This window comes from Myotis myotis, unplaced genomic scaffold (genome assembly GCF_014108235.1).
Source record: "Myotis myotis isolate mMyoMyo1 unplaced genomic scaffold, mMyoMyo1.p scaffold_m19_p_9, whole genome shotgun sequence".
NCBI classification, from domain to species: Eukaryota; Metazoa; Chordata; class Mammalia; order Chiroptera; family Vespertilionidae; genus Myotis; species Myotis myotis.
In genome coordinates this window covers 82418169-82443413 of record NW_023416401.1, presented here as the reverse complement: position 1 = coordinate 82443413, position 25245 = coordinate 82418169, and the positions used below count along the sequence as shown (strand labels likewise).

At 52.2% G+C, this 25245-nt stretch overlaps 1 protein-coding gene across 1 annotated transcript; it reads left to right on the top strand.

Moving 5' to 3' along the window:
* The first annotated feature begins 596 nt into the window (after nucleotides 1–596).
* PEDS1 (plasmanylethanolamine desaturase 1) lies at nucleotides 597–24907 on the top strand. Its single transcript, XM_036323832.1, has 6 exons — nucleotides 597–830; nucleotides 8431–8550; nucleotides 19122–19213; nucleotides 19604–19748; nucleotides 21682–21894; nucleotides 23903–24907. Exons 1-6 carry the CDS (start codon nucleotides 707–709, stop codon nucleotides 24022–24024), a joined length of 816 nt encoding a protein of 271 aa, XP_036179725.1. The 5' UTR covers nucleotides 597–706; the 3' UTR covers nucleotides 24025–24907.
* Nucleotides 24908–25245: the final 338 nt, after the last annotated feature.

The following is a 25245-nucleotide window of genomic DNA, read 5'->3' as shown; positions in this document are numbered from 1 at the left end:
TTTGGTGTCCTCTCCCTCGGGAGGACAGCAGTTCCGGGGGGTCAGGCGTTTCTCCTCGGAGGCGCACAGCATGAGCGGGCACAGCAGGTGCACGCACGGTCCTCCAACCACTACACGCGAGAGGGCTCCATTAGCTGGCCCAGCGTACACAGGCTCCAGCTAGGGAGCTCTGTTCCAAGTGCCCACCAAGCGCTGGCCCCCTGGCCCGGGCCCGGCGCCCTCGCGTTTCTTGCACACACAGTAGGCGCTTGACGGTGCGCGGTGAAGAAATGCCCGTTTCCAGGTGCGGCGGCGCACGACCTCGGCTCGTTACACCGGACCGGACCGGACCGTAAGCCGAGACTGACTTGGGAGGCGCCCAGGCCCGCGTTTCCGTGAGGCGTGCACCCGGGCACAGGCCGGGGCGGAGCGAGGCGGGCAGGGACGCGCCACCGCCCCTCGCTTCCGCGCCCAGCTGCGCCCAGCTGCGGTCCGACCCCCGGCGCGCCCCGGTTGGTTGTGGCTCGGAGGCCGCTGATTCGCCGGCGCGTCCCCGGCGCGGGCTATGATTGGCTGTGACGCGCGGCCGGGCGAGGCCCCGGTCGGCGCCGCCACCACCCCCGGCGTTGGGCGGTCATTGGCGGCGTGATCTCGCCGCGGTTCCGCGGCCCTGCTGCCGCAGCCGCCTCTGCTAGCAGAGCGCATCCGGCGGGCCGGCCCAGTGACCATGGAGGGCGCCGAGGACGGACCGGGCCAGCAGCCGGAGCTCGACGAGGACGAAGCAGCGTATTGCCGGCGCTGGGGCGCGCAGCACGCCGGGGCCCGCGAGCTGGCCGCGCTCTACTCGCCAGGTAGGACCTTCGGGCTCCCCTCCGGGCCTGCAGTCCCCAGACCGGGCTGCGGACAGCGATCCCGGGTCCCCAGATCGGAACCGCAGCCTCAGGCCCTGATGCAGAACTCCAGCCTCGGCTTATGTTGCAAGTTTGGGGACCCCATCCCAGCGCCACTTCGAAGTCCAAGCCAGAACCCAGTCCCGAGGCTTTCTGGATGCTTAGATTCCCCATATCAAGGAACTGCAATATCAGCTCCCGGGACTACAAACAGAGCTCCCATCGCACCCCCAGATCCCAACCCTGGCCCCGGGGCACCCGCGGCTGCAAAGACCGCCGCTGGACTTAGGGACACCCCACCCCATAACCCATTACAAGCCGGTGGCTGCTCCTCAGCTACAAGCTCTGCCCCGAGCCCCGAGAAATCACACCCCACCCCAGGTCTCCCAGATCCGGCATTCACACCCTAGGGCCCCTTCTGTGCCTCAGCCAGGGTCCTGGGCTGGAAACAGTGACCTCAGCCCCCACATCTGGACACATCAGCCTCCCGCTCTGGGAACCTCAATGCAAGGGCCCCTAGCTACTGAATGCCCCAAACGCCCTTCCCCCAGCGCCCTATCCTAGTTGTAGATTCAGAGACTGAACGTACAGATCACCATTTCCTCCTCCTACTCCATCACTGCCCCCCAACCAACTCCCTGCAGTAAGGACAGTCAGCCCCTCACCGGGTATTCCAGAATTCCTGGTGGGAAGGGCATTGCAAATCCTCCAGTTTAAGCTCCTCCCATACGCAAGCCACAACTCCATCCATCCCTTGCCCCTCCCCCATGGTGATGGATATATTAGCCCCCTCCATTAGGACTTGTGTGTAGAGCCCCCATAACCCCTAGACCACAATTTAGAGACCCTTGCTCAAATTCTGCCCTCAGGCCAAGGCCCCTGTCTTCTTACCCCTGTGCCTACCATTTATGCTCCAGCAGCATCAGTCCCCACCCCCTTCTCTGACTTCCTCCTGAGCCCCAGGAATCTCATTGCCTAGCCCCAAGAAGGCCAAGTGTCCCCAGGGGTTAAGGAACCGCCTTTGAGAACTCCAGAGTCAGGTGACTGGGAGCTGCCAGTGGCTCCTCTGCTGAACATAGTCATCACTCCAAGCTTTGTTTGTCAAACATCCTGGCATTTTAACATTTGCCACCATGCACAGCCCTAGCCTGGGGTGGGCAAGGGCCCACTACCACCTTTGGCTTGACTGGCCTGGGTTGCGTACCATCTCTGTCATACCTGGGGCTACATGACATTGGGCCATTTGCTCTCTTGTTGAGGACCAGCAGAGACCTTTCTGGACTTGCAATTCCATACTCTGGGTGGGATTTTCTTCTGATCTGATGTAGGCACCTGGCCCGTGCTGTCATGGTTTCTTCAGCCTTTTCCCAAAATACCCAGCCTGCACTTCCAAGGGCCAAGCGACTTTCCCTCTCTTAAGCTTCAGTGTCCTCACCTCTAAAATGGGCACAAGGTAAAGTTTATTTGTTCCTTAGTGTCATTCGGAAAAGGGAATAAGATCATCCACTTTGGCACAGTGCCTGGCATAGAGTAGGCGCTCCTTGTTGTTAATCTGACTTTTCCTGTGAATCTCGAAGTAAGCTGCCTCACTTCTCTGTCCTCAGGTTCATCCCCTGGGAATCAAGGATAAGGCCTTCTCCTTTGTGTCCATCCCTGCCCGCTTTCATTGGTTATTAGGAGTAAATGAAATCGGGCTCCCCTCCGGGCCTGCAGTCCCCCCTGTGGACAACAATCCCGGGTCCGCAGATCGGAACCCCAGCCTCAGCCCCTGATGCATCAGCTGACACCTGCTTCACCTACAGGCTTGCCCATGAGGTCAGGGGAAACATGCCAAGCCCGCCTTTCACAAATCCTGGCATCTGGCACAGGACAGCTGCTGCTGGGAAACTGAAATCCAGAGTGGAGTGGGCTATGGGACGCTCTGGCTCCTGGACTGCAGGACCAGGCCCCAACTCCTTGGCTGTACACTCGGGGCCCATGGAATTGGTCTGAGGCTGCCTCACCCCTCATCATTCCCCCCACCCCAACCCTACCCGCTTTCAACCAAATCATACCTGGGCATTCTGAGCCTCCCCTAGGGCCCACCATCTCCCCATTTCACCATGATTGCATCTTTGTCTGGTTCTGCTGTCTCCAAGGGCCCTCACTCTCTGAAGAAGAGCCATGCAGGGATCTGAGGCTGCCAACAGCCTCCTGGTACCACAGACCTGCAGCCACGGCCTAACTCCTCCTGGCATGGAGTTTGGGGGCTGGGGTATGAGGAATGGAAGGAGGGAAACTGGCCAGACTGGTTTCTCCAAATTTGTAGGCTTCCTTCTGTCCCTTCATTATGTAACTTTGAGGAAATACCTTGATCTCTCTGGGCCTAACCTATACAATGAGCCACTAGGCTCACCACATACTAAGCAGCTTTTGTCCCAGTCCCTGGTTTAGAACCTTGGGGACAAAGTGGTGAACAAGACAGGAAAAATGGGGCTGGCATTTTAGTAAGCCCAATATAGGAGGGAAGTACGTTGCTTGCCCAGTGGTGACAAGCCCTATAGAACAAATATATAAGCAGAAAAGGGGGGAATGAAATGTTGGGAACAGTGACATTTTAGAGGAGGGCAGTTAAGGCCTCATAGGTGACATTTGAACAGAGTTCTGAAGGGCATGAAGATATTTGAGGAAGGATTAGTCCAGACTAGGGATAGAGCAAGTGCAAAGGCCCTGAGGTGGGAGTGTGCCTGAAATGTCCGGAACAGCGAGGAGGCTTATGGGTTGGAGCAGAGTGAGCAAAGGGAGAGTAGGAGACGTTTCTGGGTTCCAGAACTAGATTCTTGACATTCCTGGGGCCAGAAGTGGGTTGGCATTGTAACAGTTGGTAACAATAACTAGGCAAAGACAGTTTATTGACCCCTGTCATGTCCTGGGTATTTTCCTCACATGCACGCGTACCATCCTCTCTACAGTTGTCTGAGGAGCACCTTGGCGTTAACTCCATTTACAGGAGGGGAAACTGAGGCCCCCGTGGCCTCTTCATAGCGAAGAGCATGTTCTTCCTACGCTTGTCCTGCCTGGATTGGGCTTGCCCCTGCCCGTACCAGAGAGGAAGTTGGCTAGGCCAGGGGTTGCATCTATTTGGTTTCCCTAACGTGTCTGGCACTTCACGAGTGCCCCCTCCACCTTGACAACATTTCCTGAGGCTTAGCAAAGAATAGCACCCTGCCCGTGGTCGCACCGCCACTTAGCATCAGGGCCAGAACCAGAACACTGGTGGATGACGTTCCAGGTTCCGTGTTCTTAGTCTCTCCTGTGGAAGTGAGCCAGCCCGAGGTGGGCGTGCAGCAGCGGGGCCAGTGCAGGTCAGCAGAGCAGAGAGAGTGGGCGCTGTGTGGGCAGAGCTGTGAGTCATCTGATTAGTGTGGTGTGGGGTAGGGGGAATGGTGAGGGGTGAGGCAGCCTCAGACCAATCCCATGGCCCCGAGTGTCCAGCCAAAGAGTGGGGCCTGGTCCTGAGGCCGGGAGCCAGAGAGTCCCATAGCCTGCTCCACTCTGGATTTCAGTTTCGCAGCAGCAGCTGTCCTGTGCCAGGTGCCAGGATTTGTGAAAGGCCTGGCGGGCTTGGCATGTTTCCCCTGACCTCATGGGCAAGCCTGTAGGGGAAGCAGGTGTCAGCTGATGCCTGCCTATGTGTACAGCACTTCTCAGGTGCTCCCGGGGTGGATTCTGAGGGCTCTCTAGAGTCAGCCGTTTACCTCCCCACTGGCTAACTACAGATGCCCCCTGCCCTGGGAGACACAGCGGCTCTCAGTACGGGGTTCCAGGAGAGGTAGAGGGTGTCAGGAGCACTGAGCGGAGGTCCTGGCCTGTAGTCCCAGAGCTGAGCCTCGGTTCAGTCCCCCACATGGGCCTGACTGAAGCCAGGGGACAGGCATGGGGCCCCTTCCCTGGCCAGGCCTGGTCCTTGCCACACGCTGGGCCAAGCTTTCTCTCTGCCTCCCTCAGTCTTGTTCTTTTCACATTTCTTTGTCTCTCCTTCCTTCCGTTTCTCTTTTATTCTCTGTGTCCCTATACTCTGTCCCTGTGTCTGTTTTTCTCTTTATTCTATCTGTTTCTCATCTCTGTCTCTTGATTCCTGTTCTCTCTCACATCATTCTCTCTCTCTCTCTCTCTCTCTCTCTCTCTCTCTCTCTCTCTCTCTCCTGCCTTCTCCCTCACCTCCTGTCCACTCTTTCCTGAGGTCCAGGGTCTCCTAGTGGCCAAAGGCCATCAGAAGTGCAGGTTGTTCAGAGCTTGTCTGACTGAATTAGAAGATTTGGGCCTGATGCCAGGGCTCTGGCTGTAGCCCGCCCCCAGGAAAGCAGAGATGGCCGAGGCCTGGCTCCTGACCTCCCCTGCACCTCCCAGCCCTCCACAGCCACCACACACAATCCGGCCCCCTCCCCAGGCCAACCGGCAGTCACTGCTGTAACTCAGCCCTGTTCATGGGCCCTGGCCAGGCCAGAGGTGGCTCAAGAAAACAAGGCCCAGCACTCTGCCAGAGGCAGCCCGAGCTCTTGTGTCTGGGGCAAAGCCCTTCCCCTCCCTGGGCTCTAGTCAACCAATCTGTAAAGTCAGAGCATGTAGACCACTTGGCCATGCAGGCCCTGCCAGACCGACTGTCCAGGTGACTCTCAAGTGACTTTGAATAAGTCACTTCATCTCTCCCTTTCTCCCTTTGAAGGATGGGGCAAAGGTCTATGGAGTATGGTGAGGGCTGGCTGAGGTAACTGCTGGTATTGTACCGGGCATGTAGGACGTGCTTAATGAAGGCTGTTTATTATTGTAGATGTGTTTTTTATGGATCAAAGTTGAGGCCTTGTTCTACAGAAGGATCCAGATTCCAGAGGCCAAAGAGAGTTCAGACGGGAAAATACTCAGATTCCGGGACATTCTCCATGGCATGGGGAGAGAGCTGGGCAACCTTTGGAATCGGGACAGCCCCAAACTTCAGGCCATCGTGTCCCATTTACGAGTCAGGGATCCAGACCCAGCTCTTCATTTTTACCCCTGAGCCTCAGTTTAGTTTCCTCATCTGAGGAATGGGATCAATAGTTCCTCCCTGGAAGGACTGAGACTTGAATGAGAGACTATGCCTCAGGCTCAAAAACTCAGATGACTGCAGGGGCCTGACCAGGACTGCCACCAAGGAAAGCCGCCCAATATGAGGCCACCAGTAGGGGAGGGACCAGGGGGAACTGAACCTAGGCTCAGCTCTGGGACTACAGGCCAGGACCCCCTTCTGATGGGGCAACCCCTGCTGCTCATGCCCCAGGGTGGCCAGAGTCCTATGTTCTCAAGGGAAGCAGGAAATAGGAATTTCATGTGAGTTTTGTGTATGTGTAGCTAATTTTTTTTTTTTTAACTGAGAGCAAAATATGCTGGAGGGAGTGGGTCTGTGGCATCTCTGATGTGGGCTAAACCTGACACCCCAGCTGTGATAGGCCTCAGTGGGTGTCATCCATTGTTATTGTCATTGTCATTTTATCTCAGGCTCAAAAACTCAGATGACTGCAGGGGCCTGGCCAATACTGTTGCCAGGTTGGGCAGTGAATAAACAAGTTGGCATTGAGGAATCACCTGTCCCTTGCCTGCAGCTCACCTCCAGCCGCCCCCCCCCGCCCCGACTCCCCACCCTCCGCCCCAGGCTTCCTGCTTCTGAGTCCCAGGCCTTGGCCACAAAGAGGAACCAGATGGGGAAGGCCCTGCTGGGCCAGATCATGGTGGCCTGAGCTGGAGGCTGCTGCGGTGGCAGGGCCACATGACCCAAAGAAAACTGCCCCTGACCAAGAAGCAGGAAGCAAGGGGTTCGAGGCTCTCTGCTGCTGCTGCATGACCCCTGTAGCTATGCCTGGACCTCAGTGTCCTCATCTGTATGAGAAGGGACTAAGGGAATGTGACTCTGGGCACAGTCCTTCCCCACTCTGGATCTTGGTCTTTTCACAGGGCATAGAGAGGGCAGCTATTCTGATCTGACTCAGGGAGCAGCTTGCTGTTGTAGGACCTGAACAAGGCCTTTCTCTCTCAGTCTCTTTCCCTATCAGGGACAAAGGATGTTTCCTTCCCAAGCTGCTTTGGGAAGAGGAGCCCAAAGACAAAGCCTGGCAGTTTTTCCTTTAGGATTATCATAGTGGAATTGTATTCCACTAGCATTTATTGAGCACCAACTGAGTGCCAGGGTCCTGGTGAGCAAACCAGACAGGCCTCCTGAGTTCACATTTGGACACGCAGGGACAGTCCCTCTATGTTGGGGGAGCCCGGGGGTCAGAGGAGGAATCACGGATGGCTTCCTGGAAGCAGAGGTTCCAGGTTGAGGTTTTTAAGGGCAGTGCCAAAGTCAGCCTGTTGTGGAGGGGTGAAGGAAACAGCATACCCAAAGCACTAAAGAGAGGAGAGGACGATACAGGAGAAAACTTGATGTGCCTTGGCCCCTTTGATGGCGAATCGCTCGCTGCCTGGTCTATTGTTTAAGGTGATCCTGTCCCAGAATGTGGTCAGGGTCATGGCGGGAGGGACCAGGGACAACAGGACAAGTAAGAGAAGGGTCTCAGGAGCCAGATCCCCTGGCCACTGGATCCTGGTCTGTAGCTGACTAGCTGGGTAGTTTTGAGTTACTTCCTTGGGACCACCCTGACCCTCAGATTTCTCATCTGCAAAATAGCATCACTTCAGCTGGTACCCGGCACAGGGTAACTGCTTAGTAGATGTTAAACACTAATGATAAGGAAATTATTATCATTAAGAGTCTTCCATGCCCTTGAGACCCGCTGCCTGGGAAAGCAGTATTCTCAGAGGCCCTGTCACAAATTCATTGTCACCTACATGCTATTTTTATTTCCTGTTACTTTTTTAAAATTTTGATTTAAAATGACAGGAAAAGACTTTGGATAGTACATTCACAAATTTTAAATTCAAAAAGGCGTAAGTGAAAAGCTAGTCTTAACTATAGTTTTTGTTTTTGATATAAATGCCTGCTGTTTGCGCTCACCAGTATGTCCTGGATGTTCTAATGTGTGCACACCCTGGCTATTTCCTGGTCGCAGAGATGCTGTGGACCAGAGTAATTTGGCTGGTCCCCCAGGCCATGGACACTTAGGTTATTTCCAATGGTTTGACACCTCAAACAAAGCTGCAGTAAGTAAATCAGCTTGTCCAAGCTCATGTGCCTATTAAAAATAGGCAACATTTTTTTTTTTTAAATTCTCATCCATGGATTCTTTTCCACTGATTTTTAGAGGGAGTAGAAGGGAAAGGAAGAGACAGAGAGAAAGAGACATCCATATGAGAGAGACACGTTGATTGGTTGCCTCCTGCACACGCCACTACGGAAGCAGGGGATCGAACCTACAACCAAAGTGCATGCCCTTGACCGGAATCGAACCCAGGACGCTTCAGTCCCCGGGGCCGAAGCTGTACTCACTGAGCCAAACGGGCTAGGGTAACATTTAAAGAGGAGATTCCCCACCCACGTCCTGATTCTGGCTTCTCTTGGGAATTAGAAGCTGCCCTCCATGCTCACCTCTCCCCTCTCTCCGCACAGGCAAGCGCTTCCAGGAGTGGTGCTGTGTGGTCCTGTGTTTCAGCCTCATTGCCCACAACGTGGTCCACCTCCTGCTGCTGGCCCGCTGGGAGCACACGCCCTTCGTCATGCTGGGTGTCGGTGAGTGCCCATGGCTCTGTTGCCGGCCTCCGTTTCCACGGGGGCCAGGGACGTACCTAGTGTCTGTGCCCCTCTGATGGCGACTTGCACATGTGTATACATGCGTGCTCATGTGTGTGCACACAGTTCAGTACGTGCTGCGGGAACTCCGCCTCTCAGTCAGTGGCACCTGTCACTTGAGCCAAAATCCTTAGAGGGCGTCATCCTTAGCTCCTCTTTCTTTCACATTCCACATCCAAAGCATCAGCAAATATTCTTGGCTCTACTTTCAAAATGCATTCAGAATCCAACCATTACTCTTTACCTGCACTGTCCCCACCCTGGTCCAGCCACCATCCTCTCCCGCCTGGACTATTGTAGGAGCCTCCTCCCTGGTCTCCCCACTTCCACCTTTGCTTCCATTCCCCACACACAGCTAGAGGGCCCCTGTTAGCACCTCAGTCATGTCATGCCACCCCACTGTATATTAAGAATGAAACACCAACTTTTCAGCATAGCCTGGCCCCAGCTCCTCAGACCTCATCTCCCTCCACTCTTCTCTGGCTCACGTTGGTCCCACCACACTGGCCTCTTTACTGTGCCTCTGCTATGTACTGGACACACTCCTACCCCAGGGCCTTTGCATATGCTTCCTCCTGTGCCTGGAACACTTCTTATACATACCTACATAGCTCATACCTCATCCAATTCTCTGCTCAGACAGAGGTCACCTCTTCAGGGAGCCCCCAATTACTCTTTGGGAGCCCCCAAAATAGCAGTCCTGTTATACACTAGCCCCTTACCCTACTCTTTTATGCAACATATTTCTTTATTTATTATGTGTTTTCCCCTACTCAAATGTCCGCTTCTTGAGAGCAGAGATTTTTGTCTGTTCACCACTATGTCCCCAACCCCAAGCACAAGGCCACACACAGTAGGTGCTTGATAAATACTTGTTGAATGAATGAATGAGCAAGCTGCAACTTATTAGTACCTACTGAGTGTTTTCTCCCGGCCAGTCCGCACCCATCCACAGCCTCGGAGGTAGATGCTATAGTCGTCATCATTTTTCAGATGAGGAAACTGAGGCTCAGGGAAGGGACTGGCCTAGAGTCGCACACACCTCAAGCCGGAAGCACGACATAGTTCTTAAGTCACTGTTTCCACTTCTAGCGTCCAGCTCCCACAATCTCATTAAAAGCATTCTGGCCACCTAAGCCAGTAGTGCTCAGGCTAAATAAGCCATCTGGGTTTAGGGTAGGAGTGAGCATGTGCGAGGGGGCCAGGCCAGCTGGGGGGGAGACTAACTCATCCATCTAGCGCTGGGGAGCCTGGGCCACACCCACAGAAGCCAGATGTGCCAGACGTGCCCCTCTGCCCGGGGGTGAGAGGGACCTGCACCTCCAGCCTCTCATTCAAGGACAGTCATGCAGACAGTGTGAGCCCTAAAGCCCCATCTGAGGTGGTGGCAAGCAGGCCCCTGCAGACCTGGGTTCAAGTCCCCGCTCCACCACCTCTTGGCTGCGTGGCCTTGGGCAGGTGTCATTGCATCTCTGAGCCTCATTTTCCACATCTTCTAAGGGAAGCTGCCCACAGTCCTTGCCTCCTAGAGCTAGTGTGAGGGCAACATGCAGGTGTGCATAACTGCTGAGAGGGCCAGTGACTGAATAGAGGGGTGGCAGGCCCACTCACCAGGGCTTGGGCCGTCTGCCTCAATGGCCGGTTTAACAGTGGATATTTCCCGAGTGCCTACATGCCAGGCCCCAGTCTGGGTACTTTTAACTCTTGGTGGCAGCCTAGTGAGAAGGTTCTGATCACCATCCTCTGAGTAGCCAGGTGACTTGCCCATTGGCCCTCACCCAGGCGGCAGCAGAGTCTGGGGTCACATATTCAGAACTGCATGGCGCCTGAACCGGGGACTGTGCAGCCACCGGCTAGCACTGAGCGGAGAGGGTGTTCTAGACGGTGGGCCCCGCTTGGGCAAAGGATCGGCAGCCTCAAAGCCTATGTGTGTGTTATCTGAGCCGGGACAGTGGGCATCCCAGCCAGGTCGTCAGTCCCTTCCAGGGTTGGGACCAGGCAGCTTCCAGCCCTGGGCCCAGGCGATCTCTTGACTGTCCAGTCAGTGCATCTGATTGCAGCTTCCCAATCTCATACTTTTGCCTCTGGGCTGATAAGAACAGACAATCCCGATAGCAGTGTTTACACAGTCCCTAATCAGTTTAAGTAGCTGCACTGATTTCTCTGTTAACTGCGTAGGCTGTAAGGGCACTGTGCCACCTACAGAGCCCGCCCCCATCCAGCATTATCTCCCCAGAGGTTCTGGTGCCTCTGCAAGGCCTTTGAAACAAGACAAAGCAGAAGCACGAAAAGGTGCCCAGTTAATAAGCGCAAACAGATGGTGCAATGCTGCTAACACAATCAAGATAAGGGAGTAGGCGGGGAAGAGGTAAGGTCAGGGACATTTGTGTAGAGACCTGAAAGAGGGGAGGGAGGGGGCCTGGTATTCTAGGCAAAGGGAACTGCAAGTGCAAAGGTCCTGAGGCTGATGTATGTCCAGTGCTTTGGGGAATAAGGAGGTGGCCCGGGGTTTTATTCTAAAGGCTGTGAGCAGTCAGTCATTTGTGAGTTTCCCACAGGGAGCTGATCCTGCAGGGAAAATGCAGGGGGCAGGGAGCAAGGGCCAGAGAGGAGGCAAAGATGGTGCCCCAGACGTGGGTAGGGCAGAGGAGGTGGTGAGAAGTTGTCAGATTAGGAGTGAGCCGTGAAAGGTGAGCCACTCATATGCTGCCAGATTGGCTGTGGAGGTGAGAGGGGTGGGGTCAGCGGCTACTCCAGGCTTTTGGCCTGAATGGATGAGGCTGAAGGAGCTGGCTTGAGGGTAGATGCTTGAAATGCCTGCCTGAGAGCCAAAGGAAGGTTGTCTGTCTAGCAGGGAATTGGAAATCCCAGTGTAGAATCAGGGAAGGCAGCTAGAGATCAAAATCTGGGAGGCCTGCCCTAGCCAGCGTGGCTCAGTGGTTGAGCATCACTCTCTAAAGAACCAGAAGGTCACGGTTCGATTCCCAGTCAGGGCACAATGACCGGGCTGTGGGTTCGATCCCTGGTGTGGGGTGTGCAGGAAGCAGCCGATCAGTGATTCTCTCTTTTCATTGATATTTCTATCTCTCTATCTCTCTCTCTGAAAATCAGTAAAAAAATCTCCCTCCCTCTCTGAAATCAATAAAAACATTAGATGATAGATGATAGATAGATAGATAGATAGATAGATAGATAGATAGATAGAGATATAGATAGATATTTTTTTTAATCTGGGAGGTCTAGAGGGTAGAGATGGTGTTTGAAGCTCAGGTGCACCCCCCGGAACTGAGTAGGAACAGAGCCCGAGGCCACTGGTGCTTCCAGGTTGGGGAGAGGAAGAAGAGCCAGCCAAGGGGTGGGAGGCACGGCAAGAGAATATGTTTCCAGAAGACTCGGGGGGCAGTGAGGGGACCACTGGGCAGGCATTAGGGACCTGACCGGGACGACTGTTGTGAATGATGAGTGAACAGATGAACAGCCCTGGGAGCGCTGAGCTGTGCTGCACTTGGGGGAAGTAGAGGAAGAGGACATGGACTTGTGAGTTGGTCTTTGGAAGAGAGAATAGGAGTTTTCTGCCAGACAAACAGGAGAGGGTGTTCCAGGTGAGGGGCACAGGGGGTGCAAGGTCTGCAGTGAGGACACAGGTCACATGGCCTCAGGTCATGGCAGGCCTGCTAGGTCAGGCGGAGCATCTGAGCTCAAAGCTAGGGTTTGGCTCAGGACCATATTGGACCAGCCCTCCGCAGTGTCCACTCTGTCTCGTCACTCTGTCTCCGTACCAGGCCCTGAGCTGGGCAGAGGCGAAGCAATCCCTGCTGGGTGACTTGTGGGGAAGTGGGCCCCCACCAAGGGGCCCACGGTTTGTCTCAAGGTCACCCATTGAGTCAAGATAGCCTGGAGTGAGTCATCCCCTATTCCTACCCCCACCCCACAGTGTCCTGCAGAGAGGGAGGTAACTGAACCGAAGGCATCCCCAGGGTGAGCCAGCTGCCAGCCACCGCCACCAGCTGGGACAAAGAAGCTTCTGTGTGCCCGCCTCTGCCACCCCTGCCCCCATTAAAGCAGCCTCAGGCAGCAGGCCTGGAGTCTAAAAACATCCATCCTCAGAGGCCTGGGGATCACAGAGCCATTTCCTCCCAGAAGGGGAGAACTCATTCTCTCCTAGAATGATTCCTGACCTCTGTTCTAGCATACATCCCTCCTAGCCCCGCAGCCCGCAAAGGCCGGTGCTGGTCATGTAACAGATGACAAGGCTCTGAGAGGAGCGTAATGTTTAAACCACTAACTATAGCTACATTTGGGGAGCTCTTACTGTGTCCCATGCTAAGCACGTGACTTGCATTAGCGCATCTTACTAACTTGATTTTAGTTAGGTGAAGTGAGTACTATTAAAATTCCTATTTCCCAGACGAACAGGAAGGTTCAGTGTCATCCTTAACACCTTGCAATGGTCTCTGGCCACTTGCTAGGAGCCCTGTGTGGCCTGAGCAGTCCTTACCCCGTCTCATTTTCTCCTCTGCAAGTCAAGATATGATAGGGCCCATCTCAGTACACATGAAGCGAGATAATACACTTTTTTAAATAGACTTTACTTTTTTTAAGTATGTTTTTATTGATTTTAGAGATAGAGGAAGGGAGAGAGAGAGAAACATCCTGCAGTCCTCCTATGGGGTATCAAGCCGCAACCCAGGCATGTGCCCTGACCAGGAATCAAACCATTGACCTCTTGGTTCACAGGTCGCTACTCAACCACTGACCCACACCGGCTGGGCTAGAACAATTTTAGATTTACAGAAAATGAGCAGATAGTAAAGAGAGTTCCCATAAAACCCTGTCCCCAATTTCCCCTATTATTAACATCTTATATCTTACATTAGTACCATACATTGGTTATAATCACTGTTCCAATATGGATACATTATGAGGAACTAAAGTCCATACTTTGTTCAGGTGGCCTTTGTACCTAATGTCCTCCTTCTGTTCCAGGATCCTATTCAGGATTCCACGTCGCATGACATGTAGTTGTCATGTCCCTTCAGGCTCCCCTGGACTGTGACAGTTTCTCAGATTTTCCTTATTTTCAGTGACCTTCACAGTTTTGAGGACTGGAATTTGATTGGATGCCCCTCCACTGGAATTTGTCTAGTGTTTTTCTTACACTGGGTAAGATGTTTTGAGAGGAAGAGCTCAGAGGTAAATTGTCATTTTTAAAAAATATATTTGTATTGATTTCAGAGAGGACTGGAGAGGGAGAGAGAGACAGAAACATCAATGATGAGAGAATCACTGATCTGCTGCCTCCTGCATGCCCCACACAGGGGACTGAGCCCGCAACCCAGGCATATGCCCTGACCGGGAATCGAACCCTGATCTCCTGGTTTGTAGGTCAACGCTCAACCACTGAGCCAGACCGGCTGGGCTAAATTGTCATTTTCATCACATCATAGCAAGGTGCATACTGTCAACATGACTCAGCATTGTGGTGTTGACCCTGCCCCTGGCCCAGGTGGTTTGCCAACTTTCTCCAATGCAGAGTTACTCTCCTCCCCCTTCCATACTGCATTCCCTTTGGAAGGAAGTCACTGTGCACAGCCCATAGTTAAGGTACAGGGAGCTCTGGTCCCCAATAATGCACTTTTTAACACCTACATAGCACCAGGCACACGAAAGTGCTCAAGTATTAACTGTTATCACAAACATTGTTTTTCTAACGCAGATGCTTCTCAATTTAGGGTGGGGTTACAGCCCAGTAAAATATCATAAGTCAAAAATGTATTTAATACACCTAACCTACTGAACACCATTGTTTAGCCTAGCCCACCTTAAATGTGTTTGGAACACTTAACATTAACCTACAGTTGGACAAAATCATCGCACAAAGCTTATTTATAATGAACTATTAAATATCATGATTTATTATGTATATTGCTTTTGAACCATTGTAAAGTTGGAAAGTCCTAAGTTGAACCATCGTAAGTCAGGGACACCTGTATTGTTTTCATTGTTACTTCTGTTCTCTGGAAGGATTAAATGCTTAGGATGATTACAGAGATAAGATGTGTAACCAGCTTAGGACTGGCCTTGGTACAGTGTAGGGATTAAAAGAGTGAAAACTTTTAAGGTGCTGACATAGAGCCTGGTACCTAAAGTACCCAACAAATGTCAAGTAAAAATAAACAGCTGAAATCGTCACCCAAGAGAAATGGGGCTTATGTCTACACACAGGTTTATATATGGACATTTTCACGGACATTCAGGTATGACACTTGAGTCATACCTGAAAACAACCCAGACATCCAATAGTGAAATGGATAAACACACCGGGGTACATCCAGACAATGGGATATGACTCGGCAATAAAAAGGATGAATTGCTGATGCATCACCTACATGGGTGATTCTAGAAGCATTATGCTCATGAAAGAAGCTAGACTCAAAAAAGCACATACTATTTATGTGAATCCATTTATGTGAAGTTCTAGAATATGCAAAACCAATCTATGATAAGAAGCAGATCAGTGGTTGCATGGAATATTAGGGGACACAAGGTCACACTCACTGGGAGGCTGCCTTCACGTGTAGGCAGCATTTAGAGGCATCATTAGCCCTGGCCGGTGTTTCTCACTGGTTAGAGCATTGGTCGCTCGCTGAAAGCTTGCAGGTTCAATTCCAGGTGAAGAGCACATACCTGAGTTGCAGTTTGCTCCCTACCCCCAAGTCGGGAGCACTCAACCACTGAGCCACACCGGCCGACCCACTGTCTCTGAAAAGCAATGGAAAAAATATCTCCAGGTGAAGATAAATAAATAAATAGTTTGGCCGGCTTGGCTTCATGGTTGAACGTTGACCTATGAACCAGGAAGTCATGGTTCAATTCCCAGTCAGGGCACATGCCTGGGTTGCAGGCTCGATACCCAGTGCAGGGAGTGCAGGAGGCAGCCAATCAATGATTTTCTCTCGTCATCGATGTTTCTATCTCTCCTTTTCCCTTCCTCTCTGAAATCAATAAAAATATATTTTTTAAAAACAGATAGATAGATAGATAGATAGATAGATAGATAGATAGATAGATAGAACATTGTTAGTCAGAGTTGTCAGGATAGAGCCTCGGGAGTCACTTCTCTATGCAAGTAAAGATGCTGAGGCCCAGAGGGGGCAAGGGACTTGCCCAAGGCGGCACAGCAATATAGTAGCAAGAGATGAGGCCCCTGATTTTTTATCTAGATTCACCTTAGCTCTTGTCCACATACCCTATTGTCGCTCCTGGTGGACACAGGGTAGTGTGTATAGAGCAATGGTTCTCAGCCTTCCTAATGCCGTGACCCTTCAATACAGTTCCTCATATTGTGGTGACCCCCAATTTCATTGTTACAAATTGAACATAATTAAAGCAGAGTGATTAATCACAAAAACAATATGTAATTATATATGTGTTTTCTGTGAAAGGGTCATTCGATCCCCAAAGGGGTCGCGACCCGCAGGTTGAGAACCGCTGGTATAGAGCATCCTGTAGTATGCAGTAGGAGCTCTATTAATGCCCCTGGACTTACTGAGGTGCAGTTTAAGGGCATGAAAGGGTGCTGATTTTAGAGGCATGTAGACCTGCCTCTTCCCATGCCCTGGCTACCACTTCCATGTCATGGGACTCCAGGGTCGGGGGACTTCTCAGAGCCCCTTTCCTTATCCAAGAAGAGGGGACAGTAAATGACACCGTCTCATGCGGTGACCGTGCCGTGATAGAAATAAAGCACAGAAACGTGACCAGGAGCACCTGCCGAGAGGTGCTCGGGGGTTGGGTGATGTTTGCCCTGACCTGGAAGACTGAGGAGGAGCCAGCCACTCGGGGATCTTTAGGGAGGGGAGGGGTGCCGGCCAAGGAAACAGCAAGTGCAGAGCCCTGTCTCCTGTCTCCCTGGCCTCCCTGACTCTTGCCCGGGTCCACCCTCCCGGCATTGTCATTGAGGAGCCGGACGGCCCAGCCCTGGGTGGGGCGCTGAGTATACAGGCCCAGAGGGCCCTGCTGAGCCCTGACCCTCCCCAACCCGGCCACCTGTGTCACCCTATGGCTTATCTTTCAGCTTCCGCATGCCAGGAGGTAGTGCTTGTCCCTACCTGCCCACCTGGCCTTGTCACCAAGAACTTGCAGGTGGCTCCATAGAGCTGTGTCTCCCTTCCCCCACTGTCTGTCCCATGTTCAATATCCATGGGGTGGAGGCTCCAGCCCTCTGGAAAGTCTTCATTCACGGCTACCCTTTAACTTGGGTCCAGATACTTGCAAGCCCACAGTGACTTGCATGCCTACTCTTGCCCCCGCATTCATGACCCCCTTTCCGGGGACTTTTCTGCAGCCTCCACAGTGGCCCGGTGACCTGGTCTCTTGTCACCAAGGGGCCAAGGGCTCTAGCAGAACTCAAAGAACCCTTAAATGGCCTTGTTGGGCCTTGAACAAGTTCACCAGAGAAACTGAGTGTGGGGAGGGGGAGGGAAAGGGTGTGCCTGAAGTCACATGACCCAGTGGACTACCCTGACAATCACTGAGAACTGCATTCATTCCCTGCCATGTTTCATAGCTTTTCCTGCCTGTGTCTCTGCCACAGGGACAGTGAGCTCAATATCTGGTGCGTCTCTGGTTCCAGAGCTTGGTGCACAGTACAGGGTCTCACAGAATGTTACTTACAGACTAAATGACTGAATAACAACAGCATCGATAATAATAGGTATGGAGGGTTTACTGTGTGCCAGGGACTGTACTTCGTGTTTACATTGATTAATTCAGTGAGTATGTACAGAACCCCTGATAAGTGCCAGGAACCAGGATACAGCCATAGACAAAAGCCTAAAATCCCTGACCTTGTGGGCTGACATCCTTGTGAGGGACACAGTAATCAGAAAAATGAAGTCCAAGGGGACAGGCGCTTGGACAAAAGGAGACAGGAGATAGGAAATGCTGGAAGGTGAGAGGGGATACAATTTTATTTTATTAGTTATTTTTTTAACATGTTTATTGATTTCAGAGAGGAAGGGGAAGAGAGAGAGATAGAAACATCAATGATGAGAGAGAATCATTGATCGGCTGCCTCATGCACACCCCACACTGGAGATTGAGCCCACAACCCAGGCATGTGCCCTGACCAGGAATCGAATCTTGACCTCCTGGTTCAGTGATTGACGCTCAACCACTGAGCCATGTCCGCTGGGCAAGAGCAGGTACAATTTTAGATCCGGTGTCCTCGGAGGACTTTGAGTGAAGAACTGAAGGAAGTGAAGAGTGAACTGTGTTACATCTTGGGAAAGAATGTTCCAGGCAGAGGGGAAAGCAAATGTGAAGACCCAAGACATGTAAGGGTGTCAAGGGAAAGGGGACACACCAAGAGGGCCGAGATGCAGTGAGAGGGGAGTGTGATGGGAGTGGCACTGGGGTGTTACCTGGACAGGTGGTCGCCTCTCTGCCTCAGTTTCCCCAGGTGTACGATGGTGATGGTTCATCCTGCTGTGTTGGATTTGATCCTCAAGGCTGGTTAAGAACCCAGCTCTGCCACTTGCCATCTATGCTACCTCGTTCTAGTAACTTCTGTTCTCCAAACCTCAGTTCCCATCTCTATAAACTAAAAACAAAAATGGTACCAACTTCTAACAGAGTATGAGAACTTATTGAAATCAAGCATGTAAAGCACTTGTGTCTGACACTAAGAAAGTGCTATAAGTGGTAGTTCCTCTTTTTTAAATCATCATTCCCATCTATCTTCAAGAAATCGGGGCACAGAGAGGTTAAGTAACACGCCCAGAATCACACAGCTAGTGAGCGACAGCTGGAAATTGAGTACAGATCTCACAGCTCTTAACCTCTGTATCATACTAAACCCTCAAGTGAGTGAGTGATATATATATCTCTCTCTCTCCCCCTTCCCTAAAGACCCCACTCCAGTTCTGAACTAATTGAGAACAAAGATAAGGAAAAGGCTGCTGGATGCCAAATTACCACGTGTATTGTTGATAAAAGCTAGGTAGGATTGGGGACTGTGGTGTCCATCGGCACCTCATGTACTTCTCTTTTTGTTTCATTGTTGAGTGTTACAGATACCCCCCTGGAGATTATTACGCTAACCAAAATAAGCCAGTGAAGTACTTCCTGACCCCAGAATCCAGAAGGACATTTCCGTCCGGTCACCAGCAGCACTGTAACAGAGCGGGCTCCCCTGTGCGGGGCACCTGAGGGTCCGCTTCTCCCAGGGAACGGTTAGGCTGATCTGAGCATGCCCAGTGTGTTCTCTCCAGTCCCCACAGCTCCCCTGGGGCAGAACAAGGAAAGGGCCAGAACCAGACTGAGGCTCCATTCACAGGAAAGAGAGCCCCCACGTAGGGAAGGGACGGCCTCTCCCCTAACAAATAAGTGAATGAGTGAGCAAGCCAGTGAGGGAATGCTGGGCTCCCTGGTTTGGAGTGGGCAGATGGCGAGATGTCCCTGTGTGTCCCCTGCCCCCCTCGCCATTCTCACTCTGGTCTTGTCCACAGTTGCAGGGGCTCTCATTGCTGACTTCTTGTCTGGCCTAGTGCACTGGGGAGCCGACACTTGGGGTTCCGTGGAGCTGCCCATTGTGGGGAAGGTGCGTATATTGACCCAGCCCCAGCCCTTCTCCTCTGGAAGGAGGTCGGGCTCTCTGACGTTGGGTGAGTTCCCTTTCCTGTCTGAGCCTCTGTTTCCCTGTCTTAGGGTGGGAAAGAGGGTGGAGCTTGTCTCATAGCCCAGGTCGGGAGGCAGGCCCAAAGGGGAGCAGTACCAGCCCGTGGTCCTGGCCAGGTCATTTCGATCTGTCTTCTGCTAGAACTAGACCGTGAAGGCTGGGTGGGGTCTGTGGCATCAGTGGCATGGTGGAATGTTCTGGCATCCCAAAGCCAAGCTCAAATTATGTGTGTGTTGGAGACTGGGAGTGGCCGGCCAGCATAGACAGACTGGCTGGATCTATCCCCACTCCCGCCTCCCTATCCCACCCCAGGCTTTCATCCGGCCGTTCCGGGAGCATCACATCGACCCAACAGCCATCACACGCCATGACTTCATCGAGACCAATGGGGACAACTGCCTGGTGACACTGCTGCCCTTGGTGAACATGGCCTATCAGTTCCACACCCAGAGCCCTGGTGAGCGTGCCGGCTGGTGGTGGGCCTCCAGGGGGCCACGGAGACACACACTCATGTGCCCATGAGCCTCCTGTGGCTTGTGTATGTGTGTGGGCCCTCACAGTGTTATAAAAAGTGTTGTTACCTTCATGTAACATTGGGATATTTGACACAAAGGCCTGGGTTTCCAGCTTCTCTTAAACATTCCGATCTGGCCACCCTGGGCCCTTGTTCCCACTTGTCTTCCTCACTGGGCTGGAGCGAAGTGCAGCTGCCACCTTTAGACAGGAATGCACTCTCTCCAATTTGCCACAGTCGCCACTACTCCCTGCTGTCCTACACCCTCCACCCCCTTGCGTATTTGTATGACCTGCCTAAGAGCTGGTTTTGCTGCCCTGGCTTAGTAGAAAGAGGATCAGCTTGCCGAGGCCGGTTTGGCTCAGTGGATAGAGCGTCGGCCTGCGGACTGAAAGGTCCCAGGTTCGATTCCGGTCAAGGGCATGTACCTGGGTTGCGGGCACGTCCCCAGTGGGAGATGTGCAGGAGGCAGCTGATCGATGTTTCTCTCTCATCGATGTTTCCAACTCTCTCTCTCCCTTCCTTTCTGTAAAAAATCAATAGAATATATTAAAAAAAGAAAAAACAAGAAAGATACCTTAAAAAAATAAAATAAAATATATGGAGGTATCATTTTGGAAAAAAAAAAAAGAGGATCAGCTGTGAACTCGGACAGTCCTGCATTCAGATCTCTGCCCTACCTATTTGAGGGAGGGAACTTGTCCCAAAATAAGTCACTTCATCTCCCTGAGCCTTACTGTCAGGTGGGGAAACTGTCCTTCCTTTTCCAGGTCTTGTTTTAACAATTTGACACCGCACTGATCCTCAGAGCAACCTCCCTATGGGTAGATGTGATGAGTATCTGTGGTAGTAGGTGCTGTGGTGCCCCTCCCACACCCTCTTCCCAAGGGGTGGAACCATCCCTCACTGCTGCTGTGAGGGGGGCCGCCAACAACTCCCAGCTGCCCCTTCTGAGAACGGCTAGGGCAGGTCCCACCTCGCCCCTGAGGATAAGCCTGAAGCCAGTGGCAGGAAACACCTACAAAAGACCAGCCCCCTCATTTCTGAATGGGACCGACTCTATGGAGCCATTCACACTCCAGAGTTCCCCTCAGGATCGGCTGAGGCAAGACTCCCCCCACCCCATCTTTGCTTAGCTCTTCTCCTGTCCTGCTTCCCTCATTCCCTCGGATGTTCTTCCAGAAGAGAGGATTCCCCTCACTCCCCCACCCCCCAATAAATCACAAAGCCCCCCCCCCAAATCCTTCTTAGGCTGTGCTTCTAGGGAACCTGGACAAAGACTTATTTCCTTTTTTTAAAGTATATTTTGGTTGATTTCAGAGAGGAAGGAAGAGGGAGAGAGAGAGAGAGAGAGAGAGAGAGAGAGAGAGAGAGAGAGAGAGAGAGAGAGAAACATCAATGATGAGAGAGAATCATTGATTGGCTGCCTCCTGCACATCCCCTACTGGGGATTGAGACCAAAACCCGGGCATGTGCCCTGACCGGGAATCCAACCGTGATCTCCTGGTTCATAGGTCAACACTCAACCACTGAACCACACCAGCTAGGCAACTTATTCCCATTTTATTGATGAGGAAGTTAAGACTCAAAGAGCCAGGGTCACTGACCCAGGTTCATACAGCCAAGAAATGTCATAGCAGCGATCTAAGCCCCGTGCTGCAACTCTAGAGGCCACATTATTGTTATTTATGCTTATTCATTATCTGCCCACTGAGCAAAGGGGAGTCTGAGCTGGCCGCTGGGGCCACATGGGAGGCTGCAGGGAGGTCTGGGTGCTACCCTGGGATGGGAGCTGCCCGGAGCTGGTGGTCGGCCCCCAACCCCATGTGACAATTATGTGGGCCTTATGGGTACCCACCCTCTCCCCACCCTGCAGAAGCCCTGGAGCAGCTGTACCCCTGGAAATGCTTCGTCTTCTGCCTGATCATCTTTGGCACCTTCACCAACCAGATTCACAAGTGGTCGCACACGTACTTTGGGCTGCCGCGCTGGGTCATCCTCCTGCAGGACTGGCATGTCATCCTGCCACGTAAACACCATCGAATCCACCACGTCTCACCCCACGAGACCTACTTCTGCATCACCACAGGTGCGGCTAGAAGGCGGCATAGAACAGGACACCCCCCGCCCCCCACTCCAGCTACAACTCCATCCTCAGGGTCAGGAGGGCACAGGTCACAGTGGAAGGTCATGCAGTCCTTGCCCTGTGTGAACATTCTCTCAGAACACATTTATTGAGCACCTACTATATGCCAGGCTCTCTTCTAGGTGCTAAGGACATAGCCATAAATAAGACAGAACTTCCCCAACCCCACCTCATGGAACAAATATTTATTAAGCACCTACTGTATGCCAGGCACTGCTCTGCTCTGGGCTTAGGACACAGCACTGAACAATACTGGCAAAAATCCTGTCTTCAAAGCATCTACATTCTAATAGGGGACATTCCAGACAATAAACAAGCCCTACATCTGATAGTGCTAACTGCTATGGAGGAAAATAAAGCAGGGGTGGAAGGAAATGGGGAAATTTTCCCTTTAAGTGGGGTGGTCCGGGAAGCCCTCACTGAGAACGTGACATTGAAACCGAGGGAGAAAGTCACGCAGATCTGAAAGAAGAGCTCTGCCAGTTGCAGGAACAGTGTGCAAAGGCCCTGAGGCAGGAGCATGCGCTTTCGTTTGAGGAGCTGCAAGGAGGCTATTGTGACTGGAGTGGAGGGCTTATGAGCGGAAGTATGACAGGAGAGAGGACCAAGTCCAGGTCTGAGAAATGCTACGGAGGAAAGCATAGCAGGGTGAAGGGCAGAGAGTCATGGGGTGTGGGGGCGAGGGGAGTGGCTGTTCATGTAAGGAGATCAGAAAGCTGGAATGTGGTAGGAGTGCAGATAGTTGCAGATAAATAAGGAAGGACCAGTCCAAGCAAAGGGAATAGCAAGTACAAATGTCCTGAGGCAGGAAGATGCCTAGAGTGGCTGAGGAACAGTCAGGAGGCACATATACCGTTGGTAATGGGCCAGTGCCACCAGAGAGGTGAGGTGAATCAGGTGAGCCTGTTTTCTAGGACGAGTTGGGTTTCTTCCAAGGTTAAGTATATAAGGTGCTATCAAGTCAGACCAAGTTAGGTTCACCTATCATCTCCTCCATGTGTGCCTTTAGAGGACTCAAGCCTCCCCGGATGTGGTGTTTTTCATCCACAAAATGGGTCTGCAGGCACTTCCTTCACGTACCAGCTTTTCTGGGTGTGAATGGCAAGATGGCAGATGCAAAGTGCTTGGCACATAGTAGGTACTCGGTAAGCTGCTGGGGCTGGGGGAGGGATTGTTTTGTTTTTCTGGAGGCAGAACTGAGAACCACACAAAAAAATTTTTTTTGCAAGTCATACTCTGAGAGAAGGTGGAGGGGATAGAATTTAGGCCATTTAGGAGTTCAGTGAACTGCTTAGCCAGGCCTGGGGTCAATCTTGGTTTGGCCTGCTACTAATTGGAAAACTCCCCTCTAAGTTTTCATTTTCTCATGTGGAAAAAGGGACTGATAATAGTATCTGCCTTGTTTGGTTGGGAGATTGTAATGCAGATATGAAATAAAATTGTGAGAAATATGAATTGCGCACCTACCATGTGCTAGATACCATTCTTGGCACTGGGGATGAACAGTGAAAAAACATGAGGTTCTGCTGTTCAGAGCTGACATTCTAGTTGAGGGTTGGGGAGAAAACTCAACAAAATAACATGGAAGTGCTGAATTAATGAGATTAGTTACATTATCCGGAAGGCTATAAAGAAAAGAGGGGCATCACAGGCCTGGAGGGAAGGCTTCCTGGGAGAGGTGGCATTTGAGCCAAGTGATAAGAGATGCTGCCACTATGCTTAGCATACAGTAAGTGCTCAATAAGAAAGTGAATGAATGAGGGCATGTCTGAGCAGTTCCTGAGCCCATTGGTGGGAGGCCCCTGTTCCTAGATTCCTTGATCAGTCCTTGTCCCCTCCCTGCTGCCAAACCACTCCCTATTGCTCCTGCCTCAGGTAGGACCAGCTCTCTCTATATTCCCTCAACCGCTCCTCTCCCATTCAACCCCTTGGTGCCCTGTTTCCGCTGCAGGTTGGCTCAACTACCCTCTGGAGAAGATGGGTTTCTGGAGACGCCTAGAGGACCTTATCCAGGGCCTGACGGGCGAGAAGCCTCGGGCAGATGACATGAAATGGGCCCAGAAGATCAAATAACGCCTCCAGCCTGCCACCTCATTGCCAACCTTCCTTGGCCTCCCCAAACCGAAGCCATCTGCCAAATTCCAGCCTTCCTCGTGCTGGCCCCTCCATGTGGAGAGGACGCCTCCTGAGCTGGGCCTGGGCACCCCCAGCCCACCCTTTGTGACACACAATACTTGAGCCACTGATTTTTCATTTCCCTTTTTTTTTCCGTTTCCTTTCCTCAGCCCCCTCCTTAGTTACCTGAGCTGCTCTGTCTGCCAAGCCTGACTGCAGAAAAAGGAGCCCTTTGGGTAGAGGGGAAGTTCACCCACTCCCCACACTCTGACCTCCCCTAGCCCCACTGGGCAGCCCTTCCGTGTGGCTGGTGTTAAGGCCACTAATCCTCTTGTCTGTCCCTCCTTGTCTTCTCCCAGTGGTCTAGGAGCCCCTAGGCTCACCTAAGTGTCCCTGGAGCATTGCCCTGCAAACTGACCCTAAAGGCCTTGGGGGACAGCCCCTGCCCAGCCTGTCTATTTAAGGATAGCAAAGTACAGCAGGGGTCTGAGGTGGCCAGAAGAAGCCAGAATCCCCTGCCCAAGTCTGGACCTTCTCCTCCCCTCCCGATCTGCCCACGTGATTCCAGCCAGAGCTGATGTTTCTACATGAAAGAAGGACGACTTCACAGGGCACAGCCCCTACGATGGGTCTGATCATTTGGAAGGGGACACAGTATCCCCTCTGGCCAGGGGGATGTCAGAGAAGGAAGAGTGGGCTTTTTTTTTTTTAAAGGTGCTTGCTTGTTTAATGTAAATAATAGAAAGCCTTAATATCTTTTCTGTAACACGGAGTGATATTTTAATGTCATGTTTTGGATGTACATAATATATTTATAACAAAGCAGCAAGAGTCTACTTAACCTGGGCTACCTCCTGTTTCCTGGTTGGCTGGGGAAGGGGTGTAAGAAGTTTGGAGGGTAAGGCCCCACCCCTAGCCTCTTCCTAGCTCCCCTCCCCACCCCCCAACTCTGGGCTCAGGATGGGGGCTTTGTCACCTGAGACAGTGAATTAATGTTGATATCCACTTCAAACACTTGGAGGGGATCCATGATTTGGTCAGGAATGGTCCTCTTACAGGAGATCATGATGGTAGAGTATTAAGGCTGATCCCCATTAGTGAATTCCTTCAGCAAATGTTTATTGGCATTTAGTGTGTGCCAGGCTCTGACCTGGACCCTGGGGCACAGCAGTGAACATA

What these genes read in the sequence shown, in the direction of transcription:
- PEDS1 (XM_036323832.1), top strand. Translation starts at nt 707, where the DNA reads ATGGAGGGCGCCGAGGACGGACCGGGCCAGCAGCCGGAGCTCGACGAG. An exon ending in AGCTGCCCATTGTGGGGAAG is followed by an intron (nt 19,214 to 19,603) that starts GTGCGTATATTG and finishes ATCCCACCCCAG; the next exon opens with GCTTTCATCCGGCCGTTCCG. An exon ending in GTTCCACACCCAGAGCCCTG is followed by an intron (nt 19,749 to 21,681) that starts GTGAGCGTGCCG and finishes CCCACCCTGCAG; the next exon opens with AAGCCCTGGAGCAGCTGTAC.